At 39.8% G+C, this 23545-nt stretch overlaps 1 protein-coding gene across 3 annotated transcripts in view; it reads left to right on the forward strand.

Annotated features, from left to right (window-relative positions):
• LOC310949608 (solute carrier family 66 member 2) overlaps positions 1 to 21757 on the forward strand; it is a 49999-nt gene extending 28242 nt beyond the window's left edge. For 2 of the 3 annotated variants that reach the window (XM_083917099.1, XM_083917098.1), the window contains exons 4-5: positions 3129 to 3345; positions 17673 to 21757. In XM_083917099.1, coding sequence (XP_083773225.1) covers positions 3129 to 3345; positions 17673 to 17847 — 392 coding nt within the window. In that variant the 3' untranslated portion in view covers positions 17848 to 21757. The remainder of the gene's footprint in view (positions 1 to 3128; positions 3346 to 17672) is intronic. The other variant, XM_083917100.1, reaches the window with a different exon arrangement.
• Positions 21758 to 23545: the final 1788 nt, after the last annotated feature.

The raw sequence follows: 23545 nt of genomic DNA on the forward strand, positions 1-23545 counted from the left end.
AAGGAAGTGAGCTGGTCAGGGAAACGAAGTTAGGGATTATGCATGATATATGAAGAAAAATAAAAGGGAGGACTCCATGAATAATGATGCATAGCTTTGGCTCTTGATTATACTCTTCTGGGCAATTCGATTACACAGGTAAACATACAAGGCTTTATAATGGGACAGGGGGTGGCAGAGAAAAGAGGAGGGGAAGTGGTTGTGTTGCTTTCTGTATGAAAATAGATTGGAATGCGCTTGGTAAGACGACAAGAGTAGAGCGTTTTTGGTTTACTGGGTGTGTGTGTGTGTGTGTGTGTGTGTGTGTGTGTGTGTGTGTGTGTGTGTGTGTGTGTGTGTGTGTGTGTGTGTGTGTGTGTGTGTGTGTGTGTGTGTGTGTGTGTGTGTGTGTGGTGTTGATAAACGGGTGAGAGATGAATAGGCTCAGCAGGAGGCTTTATACACTGAAAAGTGACAGTAGTTTTGAAATACCACTCCTCTCTTTGTTGCTGCTGTCAACATGTTTATACCTCACCATCTTGGTCTCATTCAAAAGGAAATTAAAGGGCTTTCATGTTGCTGATAAAGGGCCTCTAGGCCTCTCTTGACTCTCCAGTCTCCCTCTGCCAGCCGCCGGTGTCTGCAAGACTCGGGTTTGATGTTGAAGTACAGGGGCACCAGGGGTGAAGAAGGACTTGTGAATAAAAGCAGAAATGCGCCAGGTTCCCTGTCTCCAGCTCTTTGGCTTCTGTCAATATCATAGCTTGTAGGCTGAGAAGCACGTGTTGTATCACTTTCCTCTCCCACCTTGCGTGTGTGTGTTGTCAACTGTGGGCAATGTGTCTTTTGTGGCTCTCTGTAATAAAGCCATTAATCACGTTTCACTGTTTGCCATAAACATGCCACACTGAACTCGCTGCAAGATGTCTCACTCTGTCTGCCCCATGATGCAACATCAGATGCAGCTCACTGGAGTGAAATGGGAAACGTCCCAGCTTTGTGGTGTGTGTGTGTGTGTGTGTGTGTTTGTGTGTGTGTGTGTGTGTGTGTGTGTGTGTGTGTGTGTATGTGTGTGTGTGTGTGTGTGTGTGTGTGTGTGTGTGTGTGTGTGTGTGTGTGTTTGTGTGTGACAGAGAAGCACTTACAACTGAAAATGCTCCACTAGAGAGGTATTTTTGGAAAGTGTCTCTCCCCTTTTCCAAACAGTTTCCAATGACGGCTTCACAGATGCTTCTGTGAAACCAGCCACCATTTGTTTTATAGATCAAACAGTTCCTCAAAAGAATCAATGATTTGATCCCCAATGAAAACAATTTGTTGCAGTGCTAAAACTTCCACAATTTAGTTTTTTTTGTCCTTTATATCAATATTAGTTTCTCGTCTAGAAATTCAAGGACATGCACACCATAGATAATTATATCTATGTACTAGGGCTTTGACTATGAACTTCGATATTCAAATATTCCAAAAAATAACGATATTTGAACAAATATTAGGCAGCCCTTAATATTCAAACCTGTTATGGACATTATTTTTTGTAAATGTGTTTGCTTGTAAGAGTTGTTTTCAATTCAGATTCCGAGGCTTTTTCACGCCTGGTGAAGTTGTGAATAGTGAGCTCATTAGCAAGGCTGTTATTGTCCATCTGGGCTCCTGTAGGTGACGTTAGCGTCAGTCAGGAACCATCAGGAATGGGGGTGTTTCACTCTTTCATTCATTCATTCTTTTTTCTATATCCATGGTTTAACTCAGCATTGAAAAAAACTGATGCTTATAATCTGGGCAACATTCTCTAACAGCAGTCAAGTTGGGAATTTGTTGTAATGTGACATTATAAACAGGAGATGACTCATTCTGTGCTCAAAGTGATGCTCGGAGCTCCAAGATCACTCAAATAATAACAGGCTAACTATGCTTTTTTGTCATTGGTTGTCGCGTTAAATCTTACCCAGATAAAATAGTGCTATTTTCTGACTGGCTGTTGTGTAACCCCATTCTTTTTTTTGTTTGGCTGGCCACTGGTCAGTGGCAGTTCTTGATTCCTTCCGGTTCCACAGTGAGAGTCCCTACGCTAACTACTGTGCTCTTATTTAGCCATCCCCTTAAGCTGATGTCAGCTGTTTTTCTACAGCTCAGTGGTAATACGTAAGCATTGACAGATTGCCGATCATTTCACATTATGGTCCACTGAGGAGATGGCTGATGGTGAAGTGGGCCCAATGGTTCCCCTCATAAGCTTTGCTTGGCGACTCCTAAACGAGCCTCCAAGCTGCAAACTGAGTTCTTCTGAAGCTGGTAGGAGAGACATTGTTTTTGGTTGCTGGACCACAGTGACTATTTAAGCATTGGTATAATTCTAATTGCATATCATACTCTTATTCATATTCAGACATTCCTACTCAGTCACTAATGTTGGCCACCGCTTCAATTCAAATCGAGTGACCGTTTCAAAGAACAACATGGTATTTAATTCATCAGTGGCTTATGAAAGCCATACGTGATAAAAAAGAGTTGTGTCAGTGGAAAGATACCTTTCAGCCAAGGGTAATTTAACTGCACTATAAATATATAGCCCGATCTCACCAAAGGCCAGGTTATTCCAAAGTAATAGAAATGTAAAAGCTTTCAAGTATCTCATTTATCTTTGTTCCATTCACTTTCTGTATGCATGTGCACAGTATTGATTTAGGAGTGCTGTCTTTGCAGAATTCCTATGCATCCTTTAATGGAATGCATTTTTTCCGGCTCTTTCCTCCTTATGTCTGTTTGCCGCTACATAGCCCTCGCCACTTTCAATGTCTGCCTGTCACCTTCGCTCCTCTGTTTCCATCTGCACATACTGTACTGTAAGAACTTTCTCACCCTTAAGCACTACAATTCTCTCACACACACACACACACACACACGTATACTTCCTCACTCGTCTGGCTCTTTATTCCGTCATCTCTCCGGGCTCTTCTGTCTGCTTTCTTTCCTTTAAATCCTCCCACAGTTTTTCTCAATCTTTACTTTTCTTCCTGTTTCCTCTCTCCTCGACCTGTCACATCTATTCAATTTTATTTTTACAGACCGTAAACAATACTCATGACAAGTACTGAGTTTAAGTGAAATTGTTTCTCTGTATTTGCTTTGTTCTCTCCCCTACCCAGACTTGGACTTTCGCTACTTCTGGAAGTGGAGCGCGTTCGAGGACTACCTGCTCTTCTGCTTCAGCTTCACCGTGCTGTGTGCAGTCATCACCCTGCTGCTGCTGGACTCGGACGTGTTTGTGGAGACGCTGGGCTCCCTGGCTGTGATGTTTGAGGCCATGCTGGGCGTCCCACAGCTGCTACAAAACTTCCACAACCACTCCACCAAAGGCATGAGGTATAGAATGCTTTGAGGTCAAGCAGAGCTTTGCAGAAAGCTCATAACTCACTGTACTCGCACTGGAATGCAGTGGCACATTGCCACCGAACTTTTTCAGTGCTCACTTACACCACATGGAACGTCCCAGCAAATAACCTTCGAAACCAAGAAGTGCAAATCATTTATATTCTTATGAACAAAATATGCTGATAAGGTAATTTATAATCATTAGAGGCTAAATGAAAATAAAAAAAACAGTGAATCAAGGTTTGTATAGACATAAAGACTCCGTCATTTACAATTACTGTACTTTATATAACAGTTATCTGGATAGAAGGATAAATGCATTACCAATGATGAACAGTGACACAAGGATTGAACCTAAGAAAATATGAAAATAAGTCCCTTCCTCAGGCCTTGTGTTTAAACTGCACTAACTGTACAAATCTAAGCAAAAAAACTAGAAAATGTAATGATGATACAATAAATGAACCTACCCTCTACAATGTAAAAATCACTTAAAAGGATCAAATAGAAATGTTAGAAATGCTAGAAATATTCACTAGTATTATTGTATGCCACATTTTTATCATTTCCGATGTTTACTCTGTTCCCGTGTTAAATCAAGGTCACCTTGAATCGGAAGATGAGATTTTTCGGTATGATTATGTCAAAGTGGTCAAATGTCATTGTGTACTCTGATTAGCCTCTCAGGTAGAGGACTGGGAATGTTATGCCCCTAATACCACAGAACCTCATGCTATGATGATTCTACTATGATTATGTTTTCCTCACTATATCTCTTGTCTGTCAACAGTGCAAAAACCTTTCATACATCCATGTTTGTGTGTGTGTGTGTGTGTGTGTGTGCGTGTGTGTGTGTGTGTGTGTGTGTGTGTGTATGTGTGTGTGTGTGTGTGTGTGTGTGTGTGTGTGTGTGTGTGTGTGTGTGTGTGTGTGTGTGTGTGTAGTTGCCTGCTTTGCTGGTCTCTCATCCCTGAAAAGAGGTTGTAGATGCAAAGCAAACATATTTTACGCCTTCTCTCTCATCATTTTGATTTCAGTAGATATTCAGGGAGTATCCAATTTAGACACACATAATATGCATACCAGGGGGATATGATGTTGATCCTACAATTGGGATTTTCCAGTGGGGTTGGTAGTGACTTTATTTTCCATAACTTGACTCATAATCTTTCAAGCACAAATGCAAAATGAAAGAAAATCCGTTTTTTAAGTGCTGTAACCAATTATGTATATAATAATTGATTAATCTGCTCATTATTTAATAGATTAACCAAGTAATCCTTTGGTTTATTACGACATAAGACAAAGAGTAACTGCAAATCCTCCCCATGGAGAAGCTAGAACTTGCAAATGTTTAGCGTTGTTGCTTGAACAAGACTAAAAGCCTACAGCCATGCTAGCAGCTCTGTTAGGCACAGCAGTGCTTTGAGCTTTTTGTCAGCATGATAAATGACAATGCTAACTTGCTGATGTTGAGCAGGTGTAAGGTTTACCATGTTAATTATATTTACATGTGTTAATTAGCACAAATATAATATATTTTTGACATATATTTGGCAAATATCAAAAGAGAAATGAAAATTTAACACAGAGACACAGAATTAAACTGGGAAATGTATTTATCATTTCACTGGGACTTTAATGTTTTTTATTTTTTTGAAAGAAAAGTCACCTGCAATGTGCGTTACACAGACAAGGTGGGTTCTGAGAAAGACTTACTTCTGTGGTTGACACCACAGGATCTGTGCTCAGACTGAGACCCTAGTTTTGTTGAGGTTTGGTAATGGCTGCCGTTTTAAAAACGGTCTGTACAGATACATTACTCACCAATGCTCCTTCCTTTTCCATCTTGTTAATCGCTGTTATTTTTCTTAACCATTGTTGTTCTAGTTTGGTATGCTGTCTTATGTTTGGTTTTTTTCCTGAGTATACCATAGTAATAGTTCACACTTGGGAAAGGAGTACAAGAGGAGGTGTGAAAGGCCTTGATTCACGAAGGTGGTGTACTGTATATGGGTTTTTCTTGAGAGGCAATCTTTTTCACCACAGGTAACAGAGGTGTCATCTAATGTATTCTTCACATACTGCAGTCTCCTGTCAAGCCTGCACATATTTTGCCTCACACATGCATTCATAAACACCAGAAATAAGCTCTGAATATACTTTAGTTTTAAAGTCTTGCCATAGTGTGTTTAAAGGAGCAGTATTCAAAAACATACGAAAACATAAAAATTGGCTGGCATTGCTTCCAAGTGGTTTTCGCAGATTGTTACCTAATATGTGAAATACCAACATTTTGTCACAGCCACACACAGTAACATGCACATGTGGTCGATTTACAACACACCGAGAGGGAAAGTGACTTCATTATCTGCTCAAGTCGTCATTTCTCCACTATATCTTGTTTTTTTACTTCTATATTAATGCTTTCAATGTTGGGTACAGCTCTCTTAAAGATGCTGCATTAAACGTGATTTAATGTATGAATGGCAAGATGTTTTCTTCTGTAATATGCCCCATTTCACATCAAATGTCCTCAGGGTGTACATTTGGGCTCACACTCCCTGTGAGCACCCATTCAACTCAGAGTGAATATAACTCCAAAGATTAAATATGCAATAACACTACATTAGGCCTCTGAGTAGACTGGTGAATAAGTTAGGAACATCAATTTGCTAAACTCAGATCTATGGCAAAGTCCCTGCAAACTCATTAATGTGATGATATATTGTAATATGAGCCACCAAAAACAACACAGTTGTGGGAATATGCCGTACAATATCAAGAAAATACTGTAATTTCAACACTAATATTTCTGAACCCTGCTATCGATCTTCTCAGTCTAATTGGACGAATGACCCTGCAAGGTTAAAACCTGCCCATTCAGCACTTCTGTCTCTGTGTGCATAACGTGTTTTAGATATTTTGACCCTCATCACATGCACTTAGGGATTCTCCAATTTGTTCACTTAAGCTTGAACAAACTGTTTTACAGATATGATGACACAGCACATAAGTCTGCATGCTATCCAATTAAACAGTTACTTGTTCTTCCGTCAAATTTCCCCTGAGTCCTATTACAAAGGTGTGATTGTGAATGTATGAATCCATTTCTTCAAGGACTGCTCACCATTTTCAACTCGCCCAAATGATCACCTGCACACAGATGCATGTTGTGGAAAAGCGGAGAGACAGACAAACAGACAAAGATGTTCAATTGCACTCAACAGCATAATTATGTTGCCTGGTCACTATTGACACTTGTGCACACATTTACAACACTATTCCAGGGAAACGGAGGAAGGAACAGAGTGAAGATGGAAAAATACTATAAACTACTCCATTTTTGACTCCATGACAGGTTGAAAGGCGTTGTTTGTTTTTAGGTCTAACATGAGTATGCCATTACAGTAAAGGCATTTTAATTGAATGCCTTGAAGTATTCTTTTTGGCTACATGCGTCCTGATCTAAAAAGACCAAAGACTAACACATTTTTTCTCTAGGAAGCATTTCTCCCCAAACATTTGTTGGAACTCCTGTGTTCCTCTGTGGTGTGATCACAAACCAGACCAGTCATATAAGATGTATATATAAGCTAAAGCACAATTAGATTTAGTTGATCCATTCACTGATCGTTGTTGTCAACGAAACGCTCTCCTTAGCAATCAATATAATAATCATTTAGTAACCATGGAAACATTTATGTGGGTCAGTACAAAAATCATCAACTGAAAAATGGTCTGTCAAGCTTGTGTCTTCCATGTATTTTGGCACTTCCTAATAAAGTAAAGTGATACGTAGCAACCATCCCACCCACATAACCACTGCTGAGGTACCCTAGAGCAGAGGTCCTAATCTCCACCTGCTGTATTGGAGCTACTCAGTGGCCGTCAGATCAGACTATGGTTGTAGTGGGCAGCTTCCAGGTGTGAATGTGTGTAATTGTGTGAGTAAATAAATTTACTGTTTGAACATTAAGCCCTCCATCTTATTTCTTTGACCCATATTGTTTTGAAAATTTAGAGTATTACATGCCGTTCAGTCAATTAATGAAGCTTTTTAGGTATTCATTAAAAACCTACTTTACGGAGATGCCAGGTTTTCATCTGACAGCTTTTGGTCGTTAAGTCGTCACTAGCTTGAAAGCATTCCTTACTCAGCTGGAGGCTACAATTCAAGAGTAAAGTTGTGATTTGTGTATGGAAACAACAATGTTGTGTGCGAGTGATTACTCAGCACTATTCGCTTAGCTGCCTGGGGACTGCCTGTTTTTCTCTTCCCTCACATTAAACTCTATCTTTTCAATTTCTACAATCGCAGATCTGTACCAAATCTGCCACCTTAACAATGTCGCCCAGTAACAGTGCTTTCCTTCTCAATGGATACTTAGCTCTGTTAAGGCAGGGATACATCATACTGATAGTTGTCCATCACTTGAAGCTGGGCCAATGGTGAGCATTCATCACTCTAGTTTTTGTGGTGTCCCACACCGTTGGAACTAGGCGGACCTTGATGGCTGTTTTCTCGGCCGATTAAGCATCTTGAGAAAAATCACTTTGTGCTATTCTTTGCTTGCGAAAGGTAAATATCATTTGTTCTTTCTGGGTTTGGGTTGTGTTGTATTGTGCTAACTGGCACAGTGACAAATACATTTTACCAAAGAACATACGTGTGTGAGTTGGCTGTCAGCTTAAGTCGTGTAGTGAAGAGCCACTTTTGCACATGCACAATATGGAAAGTACAGAAACAGCCAGATGCACAGACCACTGTCTCCACTCTCCCACACACTTAGTTAGTATAAACACATCACACATTCCTCTTTTTAATGTAGATTATCAAGCTAGGCTTGAATGCTAGACAAGGTTTGGTGGAACATTCAAGGTGAAATTGATGTACATGTTATATAGTAAACAAGCTATGTTAGCCCTCCGAGCTAATGCGGATTTGAAATATGCAACAGCGTCTGTTGCTGACAGTTATAACAAACAAAAGCCAGAGACTATATTGTATTTAGTTGCTGTGAGCTGTAAATTCCCCACTTCTAAGCAGACGGCAGAAGATAATACTATCTCTTCCTCAGGGCAGAAGAATCCATCTCACTCAGACTCACCAGTGGTCCAGGTCCACAACTACCAATATCAGAGAGCAGAGTGGAAGCAAGGAGTGCTCTCTCAGCAGCTATTTTTGTACACTGCACATTGACAAAACAACACCTGCTTGACTTGAGGTGTCTTAGTTGACGGAAGGGTCTCTGACTGATGATTCAAATCTTGGACTTTCAAGAGGCAACCCTATTAACGGTGTTTGCTGCGTGTTTTCAGCTTCCATTTTCTCTCTATGTCACTCTGTCTCTCTCACACCTTCACAGTCAGCAGCTTGTTTCTTATTCTCAGTTCTGGGTAACACCCTTCAAGCGTTAAAGGTGGTCCTATTAGGGTGACCCTTCAATGGCAGCCTCATGGTGATTCCCTGTTTCTCTTGAGGTGTCCATGACATTTGAGGCCAGTACCTTTACAGTCTAGCCCTGGAGCATATCTTGCAGACACTGTAATGACCTCTAAGCAATCTGTAACCTGTGAAGCAGAGTTTTGTTTACCAAATGAGAGCACATCTAGAAGGTGAGTATGAGGACAGTGGTTGCATATATGGTACATGTCTACAGTGTTCTAGGATATGGATTATATATCTCTTTGTTTATGTACAGTATGATACATTCTCACCTTGAACCTTCATACTCACCTTGAACCTAGACCAATGTCTTAAACAGAATACTTCTGAGGCTGATATCTGGACAGATGACCACAGCTGTACCAGCATAACCACTTATCTCTATCATTGGGAAACATTCAGCAACAAGATTTCTACTGATTAACCAACAAAAAAGCATATATTTATTAAGCATTTGGCAACATGATTATGTTCTGTGCTTATCACCAGCCTTGCTGCATTGCCATGATATTCATCTGTCTCGGGTATTTCAAAATAACAAAGTCTGTAAAGTCTGTATTCAGAAGGCAGTATTGGACCCTCCCCCATGTTTTACAGTCTGAAACTAACGTTATAATAAAAACAAACAGGAGAGCTTGCAGCAATAGGACAACGCAGTAACAGCGCCCACTTAAGCTCCCGTACCCCTGCTAACTCATTCCCCCTCTCGCTGTCTCTTTCAAACGATTAAGACAGGCAGCCAACAACCCAGTAGCAAGGTTCAAGCCCCCCACATTACAAAATACAGAGGTCATAAGACAATTTTTTTCTAGTGAGTCAAGTGATGTCTTCAAACACAACGTATATTAAGCTAGTTAATGTAACATTACTTATATTCATCGTAAGATCATGTTGAATCACCTGTATGGTTACTATAGGTGAAAGGACTCACCCATTACTGCACACTGAAGAAGGGCTTATAATGTTCCTGTCAGGAATTAGGCTAAATGTGTATCATAAGGTACTATTGGCTTAATAAAATACCTTTTTAGAAGATTATGTAGCCTTGCGAGTTTGCTTTTATTTTATTTTATATGACAACTTATTTAAGAAAAAAAGCTACTTCAAACAGAGGTGTAATGAATATCTTTTTAGATTATTTTTTGGAGGTTTTCATGCCTTTTATTAAATAGGACAGACAGGAGAGGGGGCCGCTGCCTCAAGGACCTTCAGCCTCTTTACATGCGGCGGCTGCTCAGATGTAATGAACATCTAATATTAGATAGTCGTCACCAACAGGTGATGTCTCATGTATTGTGGCTTGTTTACATTATCCAAAAAAGTGCCTAAAACATCCCCAAGCAGATTCTATGTCATACTCCTCCTTTTCCTCACCGCCTCTCTGCTTTATTTGGTGAAGTGGAATCCATCTCTTTCTGGCAGGTTGGGAACTTTTCGTTATTTGCCTGTGTGCGATCGATCAACATGCATAATTCATAGTTAGTGGGTTTAGAGCAGCTCAGCTTCTCTTTTGTAGGGGGCCTTTGATTTTTGTCTCTTTATCTACACCCCCCCACCCCACCCCCCAGGAGAGCTTCAGCCCTGTTGCTAAATCACCTCTCATACATCCCTATTGCGTGTGGGTGCACACATGTGTAAATAGATAGGCAAGCGTGGACACACACATCATGCCAATGCCCACATGCATGATTGCGCTGAAAAGGAAATGGAACTGCAGTCAGCATCCTGTTGCTCGCATGCTCACACTCCATAGGTACGAGCAAGAATCGGCCAAAACAGTCTCAGACCGCCCCGGGCTTTAAGCCTGCACTGGGTTTAATTTGTGATTAGCTGCCATGTATAATCATACTGTATACCTTGTAAGTAGACAACTTCTGACTCTTCTAGCTATTGATGAATTATTTTTTTTGTAAAGGAATTAATCAATTAATTGTTGTCTGTAAATGATAAATGCCCAAAGTGATGTCATGAAATGATGTATTTTCTTGTTTGACTCAGTCTCAAAATAGAAGTTTTGTAATTGCAATGAGATAAATTGTACTCACTTGTTATGCATATTTGTTACGCATTCTTTTTCTGTCTTTCTTAACAAGCAGCTATTGTTTCAGTACTATTATTGATTGGACCGAGCTGCCTATTTTATTTAAGAAGTTTAATGTTTCCCCTGCAAATGTTACCTAATCGAGTATTGGATAGTTTTAAAGGACATGATTTGCTACATATCCAGCATCAATAATTGGTTAGGGTTAGGGTTCCAATACAAAATCTAGTGTCTTTTTTTAATATCTGCTAGGTGGAAAGCCTGGGGGATCATGTGTTTGGTCATGTTAGATTGATCATTTAGCGACTGAATGATACAATGCAATTGGAAACGCTACTATACAATGAGGAAACGGTATATATAAACCAGATCCAACAACGGCGCCACCTTCTCTGGAATCGAGCGCATTAAAGATGGACTTGGGCGACGTGGAAAACTGTCCTGTGGTCTGACAAGTCAAAATTTGAAATTATTTTTGGAAATCATGGTCCTTTGGGCTAAAGAGGCAAGGGACCATTCGGCTTGTTATCAGCACAGTTCAAAAGCCAGCATCTGTGATGGTATGGGGCTGCATTAGTGCACAATGCATGTGTAACATTTGTGAAGGCACCATTAATGCTGAACCATTTAGCTGGATTTGGTGCAACATATGCTGCCAAGTATACAGCGCCTTTTTCGGGGAAGGTCTTGCGTATTTTAGCAAGACAATGCTAAACCACATTCTGAAAATATTACAACAGCATGACTCCATACAGTCACAACCTCGCACACATTGAAAATGTTTGGTGTGTTAGGAAATGTAAAATACTACAAAGGAGACCAAACTCAGAGCACTTAGATTGAGGTCTCTGGTTCAAATTGGAATACTTACAGTTGTGTCTTTGGACTGTAGCCAGTCTGCTAGCGGTAGCCATGTTGCTTACAATATGAAGTAACTAATGGGCCCAGTGACTGTAGAGCCAGCCTGACTGAATCGGTCTACTTGTTCATATGAAAATCAACAGACAGAAAATATGTTATCATCGTCTCTGTTGCACAGTTTGTTTGTAAACAAATGCAGTGTGTCCTGAGCTGCTGGTAACGTTAGCTCTGAGGGGAACAGAAAGGGAAACTTATCTGACTGTTTTGGCAACAGCAGAATACAATACCACATGAGAACACTATGGGGTTGGAAATATGTCTGTTGGCACTTTAAAGATGTATCAGGCAACTTGACTTATGTTAAGGCTGTGAAATCACTAAATTTTACACACCATGATAATTATATCTACTCCTCTCACCTGCCTCTGTCTCTCTTTCTAAATGTCACTCAGCCCTGTTTCCTGTAGTATGTTCCACTTGTCCCATCCAGTCGCTTAGAGGAGCTAATAGCTGGCCTGACAGCACTCGTTCAATACACACCACAATTACTGCCTGGCCCACATATGGCACAGCTTTCACACCATGCAATCAGCCCTCTTCTCTTGCTCCCTCCGTCATTCTCGGGTGGCTTCATTTTTCCCCCCTGTCTAGATTTATCCTCGCCCATGCCTGGCAACATTGTCGTCCATCTCTCATCATCTTCCTTTTACCTCTATCTGCCCTCATCCATCTCCTAGCTCTCTTTTCTTTCTTTCCATCCCTGAAGTACTCAGTTCACCATTTCACCCTTTCCTCTCTCATCCCTTGCCACTTGCTCAGATGAAGGTGTCAGGTCAGTTGTAATCAATAAGAGACTTGTCCGGGATGAGATGAAATGAGTCAGCATGAGTGCATGTGTGTGTGTCAGAGTGTGTGTGTGTGTGTGTGTGTGTGTGTGTGTGTGTGTGTGTGTGTGTGTGTGTGTGTGTGTGTGTGTGTGTGTGTATATGTGTGTGCTTTAGTGAAAACATGAAGCAAATGATCAATTTCATGGTTTGCATTTTATGTTTCTCTGCAATTCAATGTGTTGTAGTGCAAGTTAAAGCAAACTGGCACACATGCTGGTTGATGTAAGTGTGTTAGCATGTGTGAGACAGAGGTGCCATAGTCAGTAAGTCAATAATCTCGATCGATAGCATAATAACTCCTTCTCCCTGTGGACACTCAAAGCCTCACTTCAGACCAGTTCAGTTGTTAGTACTGGTCTCTTTCTTCATCTGTCAACTGAGCCACAAGTCCCATAATTAATGGCATCTCTGGCAGATGGAACTACATGAGACTAGCATGACAAACAGACTCTGTAAAATATGGGGAAAGTGTGGTTTTGTTTGTGTGTTTACTGTGAATGTGTGTGTTCCTACCAAAGATGAACAACCTCAAACTGACATTTGTCTCCATTCTGCTGCACTGCTGCGGAGACTCCTTTTGTACAGATGACCCACCCTTGTTAATTACATTGTTAATAACTCATCCTCATTAATGATGTTTGCTGTCTCTTGAGAAAAGAAATTAGCCAAAGGGGGGTCGGAGAATTTGGAAGGGTGAGGGAGGACGAAGGGGGAGAAAGAAGGTTAGGCAGAGGCAAGAGGGAAACAGAGAAAGATAACAGAGGATAACGAAACAGGGTGAGAATGCACTTCTTGAATTAGAAAAAAAAACAAAATAGCCTGCCCTTAATTAAAAATCTCCCCTCATATTTGTAGAGGCAATATTACTCCTTTTCTGCTCCTCATTCCTCCTCTTCACCATAATTAACTGGTTTGCAGCTTTTGCAGAGGACATGGCTGCATTCACTCAACTTCTGTCATAAGATTTATGTTGTTGAGTCAAGTCAAGAATCACATTCAAAGCAGTCTGACATCACGTGGAAAAGAGGCATTATTTCCTATGGGGGAGTGGCTGTGCTCTCTTGTAGCTGTGCAAGCCATAAAGTTATGTACTGATATTTAGCTGACAGTTCAACTAAATTCAAATTCTGCTGCACTCCCTAACTTGAGTGACAAACTAAAGTTACATGGGAAAAGCATTTTACAAAGCTAGCAAACACTAGCCTTACGTTAATCCATGAATTTTCTAGCCTGACATCACCAGACCAAACCGTAAATGTAATTTCGTCTGGGACCTCTCTGTTCATTTTTGATTTCCAAGGGAAATTATCAATGGTCTCAGACCAAAATGTCTCTGGACGCAAGACGAAAGACCTACAACCAGTCAGAGCAATGAAATGTTGGCATTGGCGTCAGACAAATGTAGACAGGATTACAGCGTGCAGAGATGAGGTGTGATGGTGTACAGTAGCATCAATATATAGGTCTGCATGTACAAGTGTCCTTGGGCAAGACACTGAAGTTGCTCCCTGTGCTGCGCATGGGTGTGTGAATTCAGTGTGACTGGTTAGATTAGATTAGATGGTTGATGTTGTAGTCTGTGTGAATGGGTGAATGTGACAATGGGTAAAAGTAGTGTAAAATTGCTTGAGTAGTCAGAGGACTAGAAAGGTGCTATATAACTACAAGAGCATTTACCATTTACCATATATCTGTGAATGAATGTCGCTGTTTTTGCCGTCAGAATTTCAAAATATTAGTTCAACAGAAGGTTCCACACCGGCTGCACCTACCTTATATGAGATAAACAGTTGTGATTGTCCCGACCAGGATATGGCCGGCTGGAAATCTGTTTGACCAGCTAGCCTTATTATTTGACTTTTTATTATTTGACTTGCATGGTTACAGTAGAAGCTGATAAAAGTCACTAACTCCAGTCCCTTCAATAGAGAAGAGATGTGAGTAGTAAAGGCAATGACGGAGGTAATATAATGTATGTAAAGATCATAGTTAAACAGGACATAGAGGTAAGAAGAAAGTGGTGCAGTAAAAGGAAAAGATGAGGAGAGAGATGAAATAAGGAATCTGAAGTTTAGCATAGGGTACTCTCCCAGGAACAAAAAGCAAGTATTTCCCCTGAGGAATACTGGCAGCTTGGAGAGAGAGAGAAGTAAAAGAATGATTTTAACTTCTTTAGCGCACTTATTTTGTGTTTACTCCAAAGATTTAAATTGTTAGGGGAGCAGAACACATCAGTGAGAATGTGCTTGAAACAAGCGCTCTTTGGTCAGCCTTTGGGAGAGATGGAAATAGCCTTATTCTTCCTAAAGCCTGAGGTGTTTAAATTGGAGGTGGGAGGAACGAAGAGGGAAGAAGCAGGGAGCTGTGTGTTGACAGAATCAGATTGGTTTTGTCTTGTTGGCTTTTGTTTGACACAGTATCAGTGGAAACGGTGTCTAAGCTTCAAGCCTCTAAGTCATGAATTATATCTGACAATTGGAAAGTGGAAGCAACACTGCAGCTAGTTAGCCTAGCTTGCCAGCAAAAGCAATAATTCTTACTTGATTTTACTTTTTGTTTGTATTATTTGGTGATTCATTGGTAGCTCATGCATCTGGTGAATGCAACAAAGGATTACACAGCTTTTGCCACTGTTAAACCTGTAAAAATAAGACAACAATAACTTCACCCATCTCTGGCTTCCAACCAATTTAACATGTCAGCATGATGAAGTTTGTAGTCTCATTTAGCTATTTGTTGGTAAACACATTTTTAAAAAATACATACAAGCTTCAAAATTCCTGAGTGGGGTATTGACTGACGTATTTTATGTCGTAAAACAAAAGGTTGCTAAAAGGTGGCAACTGGAAAAAAAAACTGGCTGCCAAGCTGAGTGGCAGCACCATGTCCAGTACTAATTATGCGTCCAAGGGCTGAAAACAACAAGGGTGGGCATGTGTATAGTCTTGCTCCCACCTTGTTCACTGGTCAGGAGTTGCACTTGTGGTAATGAAGAAATATCCCGAGCTACATCTACTTCGCCTTGCAGGTCTCCAAACAGCCCTTGATATCCTTGATATCCTGCCTGCACAAAGACAATCAACAGCTGATACCAGTGGAGATGTTGGGTTTGAGAGATCCTTTATGGATTTGTTTGGGAAGAGAATTTACTCATGGGGTAAAAACTGAAACCAACAAACTGAATAGAGTTACTTTATTGATTTGTTTGGGAAGAGGATTTACTCATGGAGGAAAAAATGAACTGAACACTGAATAAACATCCTTTATGAACTGAAGTTAACAAACTGAATTTGTGTCTTTTGTTGTTTAATGCTGAATCTGTTGTTTTTTTGTTGTTGTTGTTGAACTACTAGGACTCTTTATTTTTGGAAAATGATGACTACCACCTGGCAAAGCAATCAAACTGACCTATACTTTAATACAGTTGTACCAGCTGCTATTACAAAATCAAACAACTAATCAATCGCCATAGGCCTATAAGGCTCATCTGCAATTGCATATCGGGGCATCTCTGATTTAGATTTCAGTTTGACTTCCCACTGCAGATCAGTCCATTATGTGTCAGTAAATGACTCAGTTTATGGGCATGTCCATTAGTTTTCTTTAGTATTATGTGCAGCTAGACTGTCCCATGTATTGTAAGGACTCAACTGTGATCATTACAGCACAGCCCTTCTTTGCATGCAGCATGTGCCAGTCTGGGTTGGTAATCATGTTTTAGAATCACATGCAGTGTCTAAATTTAGTGCATTGAATATTAATGTCCTTGTTTCCATGCCAGAGAAGGATTGTTTGCCACACATATCAGTGTTTCCCCTCAGTTTACAGCGTTGAGGGGGTCACCAGACAGACAGACAGACAGTCACCAGACAGATGGATCATCCTTTCAAACAAAATAATAAAGGATCTCTGATAAGTTTCAGTTTCGTTTTTAGGAGTGGTGCCTCTTTCCAAACAATTTAAAAAACGATCTTTGAAAATGTGAATCTCCAACGCTTTCTGAGAATTGTAAACACACAACCATGCAGGGACAGAATTGACATGCTGTTGTGCAAATAAGATAAATAACATAAGGCTGTTTAGTTCGTTTACTAAAAGGACAAGGTATTCAGAAAATACAATTACATAAAATTAACTTCAACTTCAAGGGGGCAGGGGTTGCCGTTGGGGGGGGCTAAGATAATGGTAGGGAAAACACTGCATGCTTCGGTTTCTCAATTGGGGCCTGAAGGGAGCCCAGGGAGAGCTAGGAGTTTGGCATGACTCTGCAAGGAGAGCTCAAGGATAGAACAGGACAGCTGTCCCTACAGTCATTAGGCTGTCTCTACCCCATACACACTCATCATCCATATCTAGCTCACAGAGGTCCCTCTCTTTCTCTCTGGTGGTTTTGTTATCTTCCCCCTTTCTCTCTCTCTCTCTCTCTCTCTTTCTCTCTCTCTCTCTCTTACTGTGTGCAAGCTAAATGCTGTCCTCTGCAGTCTCTCTGTCTCCCTTCTTTTCTTTTGCCCTCACCCCTTTCTGACCCTGTCTCACTGATGACTGATGATCCTTCTCCGTCCACATGCCCAGTCAGCCCTAATAAAAATAATAAACTTATATTACATTGATTCCAATGGGACTTTACTGTTCAGAGAGTAAGAATAGAGGAGGAAGCAGAGAGTAGGTGGAGAAGGAGTGAGGGTAGAGACTGTGAAGGGTAAGAGTTAAAGAAACATGGCAGTAAATGAGTCGAGACAGAAACAAAAAGTATGGGGGCTGTAAAAACTGATGAAAAATTAAGAAAAGATAGAAAGTGATGAGTGGAAGAGTACAATAGTGTTAAAGTTTCAGACGACTCTTTAAGGGTATTGGGTTGGTGTCAAGCCACTGGTACGGCAGATGACTACTAGTGTCTTCTTCAATGTCTTTCTTCTCATCCTCTGTCTGTTTGACAGGCAGTCTTTGTGTCTTTCTCTTTCCATCACTTACACCATCCTGGTTTGATCACTTAGGTAGGGTATTATTCCTTTAAGAGCAAACTCCGTAAGTCGCTGTCCTCATATCTTCAACGTCTCTCTTTTTGTCTTTATTACTTCAGTGTGAAGATGGTGCTGCTGTGGACGGCTGGTGACATCTTCAAGACCACCTACTTCGTGATGAACGAAAGCCCGGCTCAGTTCTGGGCTTGCGGTTCAGTCCAGATCCTAATTGACGTGGCCATTCTGCTGCAGGTCCTTTTTTACAGTCAAGACACGCGGGTCAAACTAGGTTGAGCATCAAGAACACAGAGAAAACCAAAGTCAATATAGATTTATTTTGTCCCTTTTTCGTGTTCATTCAGCCTTGATTCAAAGTATTCTGTCATATCTGTATCATGCAAACAATTTTACTGCAAGTGCAATTAAGCAAACCGTTTTAGCCTTGATCAAATGTCTTTTCAGTCAAGCACTTGAATCCACACCACTTTGCCTTTACAATTTTATAAAGATATGGCAGCAGTTTGCTGCATTTTTAGCTAACTATTTATTTATTCTCTGTTTGCTTGGATCCTGAAGAGTGTGTGTGTGTGTGTGTGTGTGTGTGTGTGTGTGTGTGTGTGTGTGTGTGTGTGTGTGTGTGTGTGTGTGTGTGTGTGTGTGTGTGTGTGTGTGTGTGTGTGTGTGTGTGTGTGTGTGTGTGTGTCTGTGTGTGTGTGTGTGTGTGTGTGTGTGTGTATGTCTGTGTGTGTGTGTGTGTGTGTGTGTGTGTGTGTTCCTGCTGGTGTGTCTTTTCAGCCAAATTGATTTTTGCCATTGGCATCCAGCACCAAGCCAAGGCCACAGCACGTACACAAAGCTATAGTAACTATAGGACATCAGTCTTTGTATTACGACTCTGTAGTGTGGTTTACAAGCAATGCTGGTTTTCCGCAAAATATGGAAAAAGCAATGAAAATGCTGCAATGCTTTGCACTGTACTTCAGTAATACAATCTTTTGTAGACACCAAAGAAAACGTCACTTAAATCAACATGATCAGCAGGAATATTACAGTATATTTTACCATGATCTTTTATTGATTAAGTGTAGTGTTAACACCTATTGCTCTCTGCCATTTTTGGCTCCTAAGCCAAATATACTAACCAGCTTCAGATTCTACATTTAAAAAATATATATTTATTAGATCAGATTAAGTTATTTATGTATAAGATCAGTTATATCTCTTTTTGTCCAGCATATAACAAACAGCCTAAGTTGCATAACTGATCTAGCTATTTGTGTAATTATTAACTACATGTACATTATTTACTATTTTAAGCTAAAAATATAAAGTTGCCCCGACCCGGTTTCACTGTCAGTGGACGGCACAGCACTCTATTAATGTTATCATTGTTAATATACTCTTATTACTTTTATTATTATCAATATCTTTATTAAGTATATTCGCAGCAGTAGTTACTATTATTTGATTCCTTGTTATTACTTTCATTATTATTTTTACTTTAATTTTTCCTTCTCTCCAATGCTATCTTGGAGATAGACTTTGTCCCATTCTAACTATGATCACATACACAAATATTTTATTCAGTTATATTTATATTTATATTTATATTTATATATAATCAAAACACTACTTTAAAAATAAAGCCTCTTAAGTTGAGCTTTCTCAACAGTTTCCTGTTACAAAAGCACTGCAGGATGAAACTAATCTGTACCAAAAGCTGATCAGTAGTCAGTGCAGGTTTCTTTTTACTTCCCCCTAGGCATGATTTAATTAAAGAATCCAGCTACTGTACCTGCTCATTAAGTCTTTCGATCACCGTTTTAGCTTAGCAGCCAGTTTGTGCGTGTCTGGTAATCTATACCTGTCTGTTTTGAGTTTCTCCTCAGTAAACATCTGTTTAAATTACACACTGCAGTAGTTTATGGTTTTCATGGTGCAGACAACCTCCTCCTACAGTTTAGCTGCCAGTATGCCTCAGCCATAGGATAACATTTGTAAAAAAAATAGCAGAATTGCATCTCTGTGTAACTCAGTATTATTCTCTGGGTCAACGTGTATAAGATATACATCAGAGGTCATTTTGATAAAATTCTGAATTTTGTTTTCATAATCCAACAATGTATAAGACCCTCCTAAATAGAACAGTGACTAAGCATCATGTCATGTTTTACCTCGGCTTTGATATTACATTGGGTTTTTAAAGTGTATAGTTTGAGATTTGGGGGATTGCGCCTTTGGCTTTCTTGCAGAAAGTGAGATGAGACGATTCCTTTCATGTCAGTACGATTAATATGAAGCTATGTCTGAAAATTGTCCAACAGCTGGCTTGGTTGACTCTGTCTAAAGGTAACAAAATCCACCTCCAGTGGTTACCGGTCCTGGCCAAGATATAGTATGGCACATAACCCCCCGTGTAAAATGTTTAATTTTTTAATATTCTTTTTTTCAAGCCTTTTATTTTGTACGGATTCAACAAACAAGATTATATCTATTTTTGTTTTTTTTTACCTTCTTCTTAAGGTAACCTGTTCTGAGTAGACGTTGGACAACAATCCTTTACTGTCTTCATTTCCTGCAACCAAACCTCCAAAATGCTCCCGACCTCTCAAGACATCACACCTGTTTCCAGCGTTTATGCTAAGCTAACTGGCTGCTGGCAGTAGCTTCATATTTATCATACAAACATGACAGTGGTATTGATCTTCTCGTCTAATAGAAACAGGACAACGAATAAGTATACTGTATTTCTCAAAATGTCAAGCTATTGTTCTATGGTTAATCAATCCATGGAATGTTTTAACATCAATCATCAAAAAGCATTATAAAGTCACAGTCCACAGGAGAAAACAAAATCTAAAAGGCAAAGCACACCCTTCTGTTTTTGTATATGTGCATCAGTTTATGTCATGTGTATGTGAATGAGGATGTGGGAAAAATTGTTTAATGATGTTTGATGGATGCACCTCACACTGCCACATTATATAAGAGTATGCATCCATAAGTGCTTTTCTGCTGGTGCTGTAATACAATAGGTTGCTTATCCACTTTTCTGATATCGAGCTAATACTACAAGCTTCCAACTTTATATTTCTCTGTCCTACCATTGTGTAATTTACTCAGTGTGGGTATACATGCATTCTTCAATTCCAGTTATCTTACATTACATCAATTAACTGCCATATTGAAAGCCATTTGTATTTTATCTCCTCTACCCTGCATACCACAGTTGTATTGAAATGGCATTAGTTCTGTATTCTATATGCTCTTATCGCCAGATGAATATCTTTATATGGTCTCTCTCAGTAGAGGCCCAGAACGGCTCCCTGACTGGTTTGAACGTTTGAGTTTCCTGTAGCATTTTCTGTTCAAGGGCAATAGGACAGATTAGCACACACTGCCTGGTTGTGATAATCCCTCCACCAAATTCACATTATGGTTAATGTACTATACTTGTTGCCTTACCACTGCAACACTGATAAGAAAAGGGTAGTTTGTCATTTCTAAGGAGGAGGAGACTGTTACTTCAGCCAGATGCAAGACATATATTTAATGTAACATGAAACCTTTGTGTACCAGATCAATTAAATGACATGTATAACTGAGATGGTCGCCATAAAATGTAAAGGTATGTGACTGTATTCCCTAGTGACATCACACATGAAAATGTGTCTGTATGTGAAATATTTATCATGATATTTTCTCTAATGTAAACTATTTATATTTCAGCATGTGTTCTTGTGTTGTTACTGACTATGTGCTTTAAAAATGAATGAATGTCTTGGAGCATGTTAAGAAGAAAAGGTTTGACACAGACAAAGGAAAAAGGAAGGAATCTGAGCCCAGCAGGCTGCTGCTATAATTTACAGTTACAGTTACAGTTTTGTACCCAAAATCTGAATTAAAATCTTGTGTCATCCCTTTGAGTTTGGTCCAGATCAACCAGTTCATATCAGACCTGAATCATATAAGGATAAAAAAAAAAAATGCTCTTTCACACAAATCGTTTATATACAACAATTGCCACTGCAGCTATCACACAGAGCTTGTGATAGAGTGTGTGTTTGCTGTCCTGGAAAACCCTTGAATTCTTCTATTTTGAGAGGTTTGTGCACCAAATAAATAATGAAAGATTGAGGCTGAGTTGGAATGTGCTTGCAAGGAGAAAGAAATTGATGAAGGGGGGTTAATAAAAACGTGTATAGAGTGCTTCAAAGATTACATATTTTGTGGACCAACCTGTATATTGGCATTGCTCTGGTTATTGACAAAAAGCTGATGGGATTTTTCTTCACTTATACTTCACTTTTTTGTTCAGCGAGATAATCTCTGAAAATGAACAACGGTTTTATGATGTGCTTTTATGATGTAGCATAAATACAATCACCAGAACTAAGAAAGTAACATCAGGCTTTAAATTAACTACATACCAGTAGCCAAACAACCGCAAAACGGTACCCAGTAGTTTGACAACACATAATTTATCCACTTGTTAGCAACAGCCTTTATTAAGACACAAAATACAAGACAGAACCTTATTTCAGGCTTCTAACTGAAACCCATTTAAAAATTCCATCGACTTCAAAACAAGGGAACCGGTAGTGCAAAAGTGCTGACTCATTCCTGCAGTAATGGATAATGCATCGTCAGACAGATGCGGACACCATCACAAGTTAAAACCACTGACAGTCAGCAGTGCAGAGAAGCACTTCACTATGTATAGTAAAATATTAAAATGGATACAGTAGATAATGGGAGCCTCTCTATGATTTATAGATGAGTTTGATAAGGACAGACTGTGTGCTTCACCTGTTTACTGTACTCATCTCCTGACCTGGCTTGTACATCCATTAATAATACGCTGACTATAAGTCAGACTGGAGCCTCTCTTTGTACCCAATGGTACCCAATCTCCAACCTGTACTTGTAGCATACTGTATAGTCTGTCTGAGGCTTATCACTCTTCTGTTCAGCCAACAAAGACATGACTTTTCCAGTGATATTTACAAGATATTTCATAGTAAATCTTATTCATAATGGAACTTGCTGGCTGCCTGCCGTTGTCACCCATTCTGTCTTTTTCTCTACCCATCCATCAGTGGTTCATCTGACATGTCTGTCTATACAGTGACTTGTTTTAATGATTGATGACGTGGGCTAAAATAGTCCACCTGCACTTCACGTCTGTGATGTGCCGCACTGCCCCGTCCTGCTGCATGTATTAATAAGCGTTTCACTCCTAGTTGGACACCCCTGACCTAGAATTACCTCGAGAGGCCTGATCAGTTTGGAAAAACAATTCTTATGTAATAATCCCAGGTTGCTAAAATGAGTATTTTAACATTTTGATATATTAAGAGCTACCCTAATCTGGATTTTTGGCATATTAGCAGTAAGAGGACACATTTTAGTAGGCATTTAGTGAATGAATCAAGCTGAAATTGTACAAGTGAAGCAGATTTAGAAAGGATTTTGATAACTAAGAGGGAAATATCCCCTCCCTCACTCCAAGTTAAGATTACGACCTGGCTTTGAATTTTCTAACAAAAGATGTTTCTTGGCAAAGACCAGACATCGACCTCCTGTCTTTCTTTTATAAACAATATACTTTTAGATCTTAAAGGCCCCGGAAACTTTTAAAATGGCTAATTTCCCAAAACAAGTCTTCCTATAGTTGGATAATCATGTGCCCTATAATCAACAGCATGCAGATGTGTAAGTTTTGAAAACATCAATTCAACCTAATCCCTGTATGGGAAACTTGGAAGATTATCCAACATTATCCATCTCTTATCCACCATTAGCTGCGGTTCTTGGGAACTGCTGTCCTACTGCCATGTTTTGTTATCAAAATAGACATATGGCCATCCATATTCCCTCATATAGTGACAGCAGAATCCCCACTTATAAAAGGAGAAATGAATGCGAGAGGGAGATGGAAAGAGATCTCTTGTCATCAAAACTAATAAACTCATTTCTAATGGGGGTCTAA

The sequence above is a fragment of the Echiichthys vipera genome, assembly GCF_963691815.1.
Source record: "Echiichthys vipera genome assembly, chromosome: 7".
Lineage (NCBI taxonomy): Eukaryota > Metazoa > Chordata > Actinopteri > Perciformes > Trachinidae > Echiichthys > Echiichthys vipera.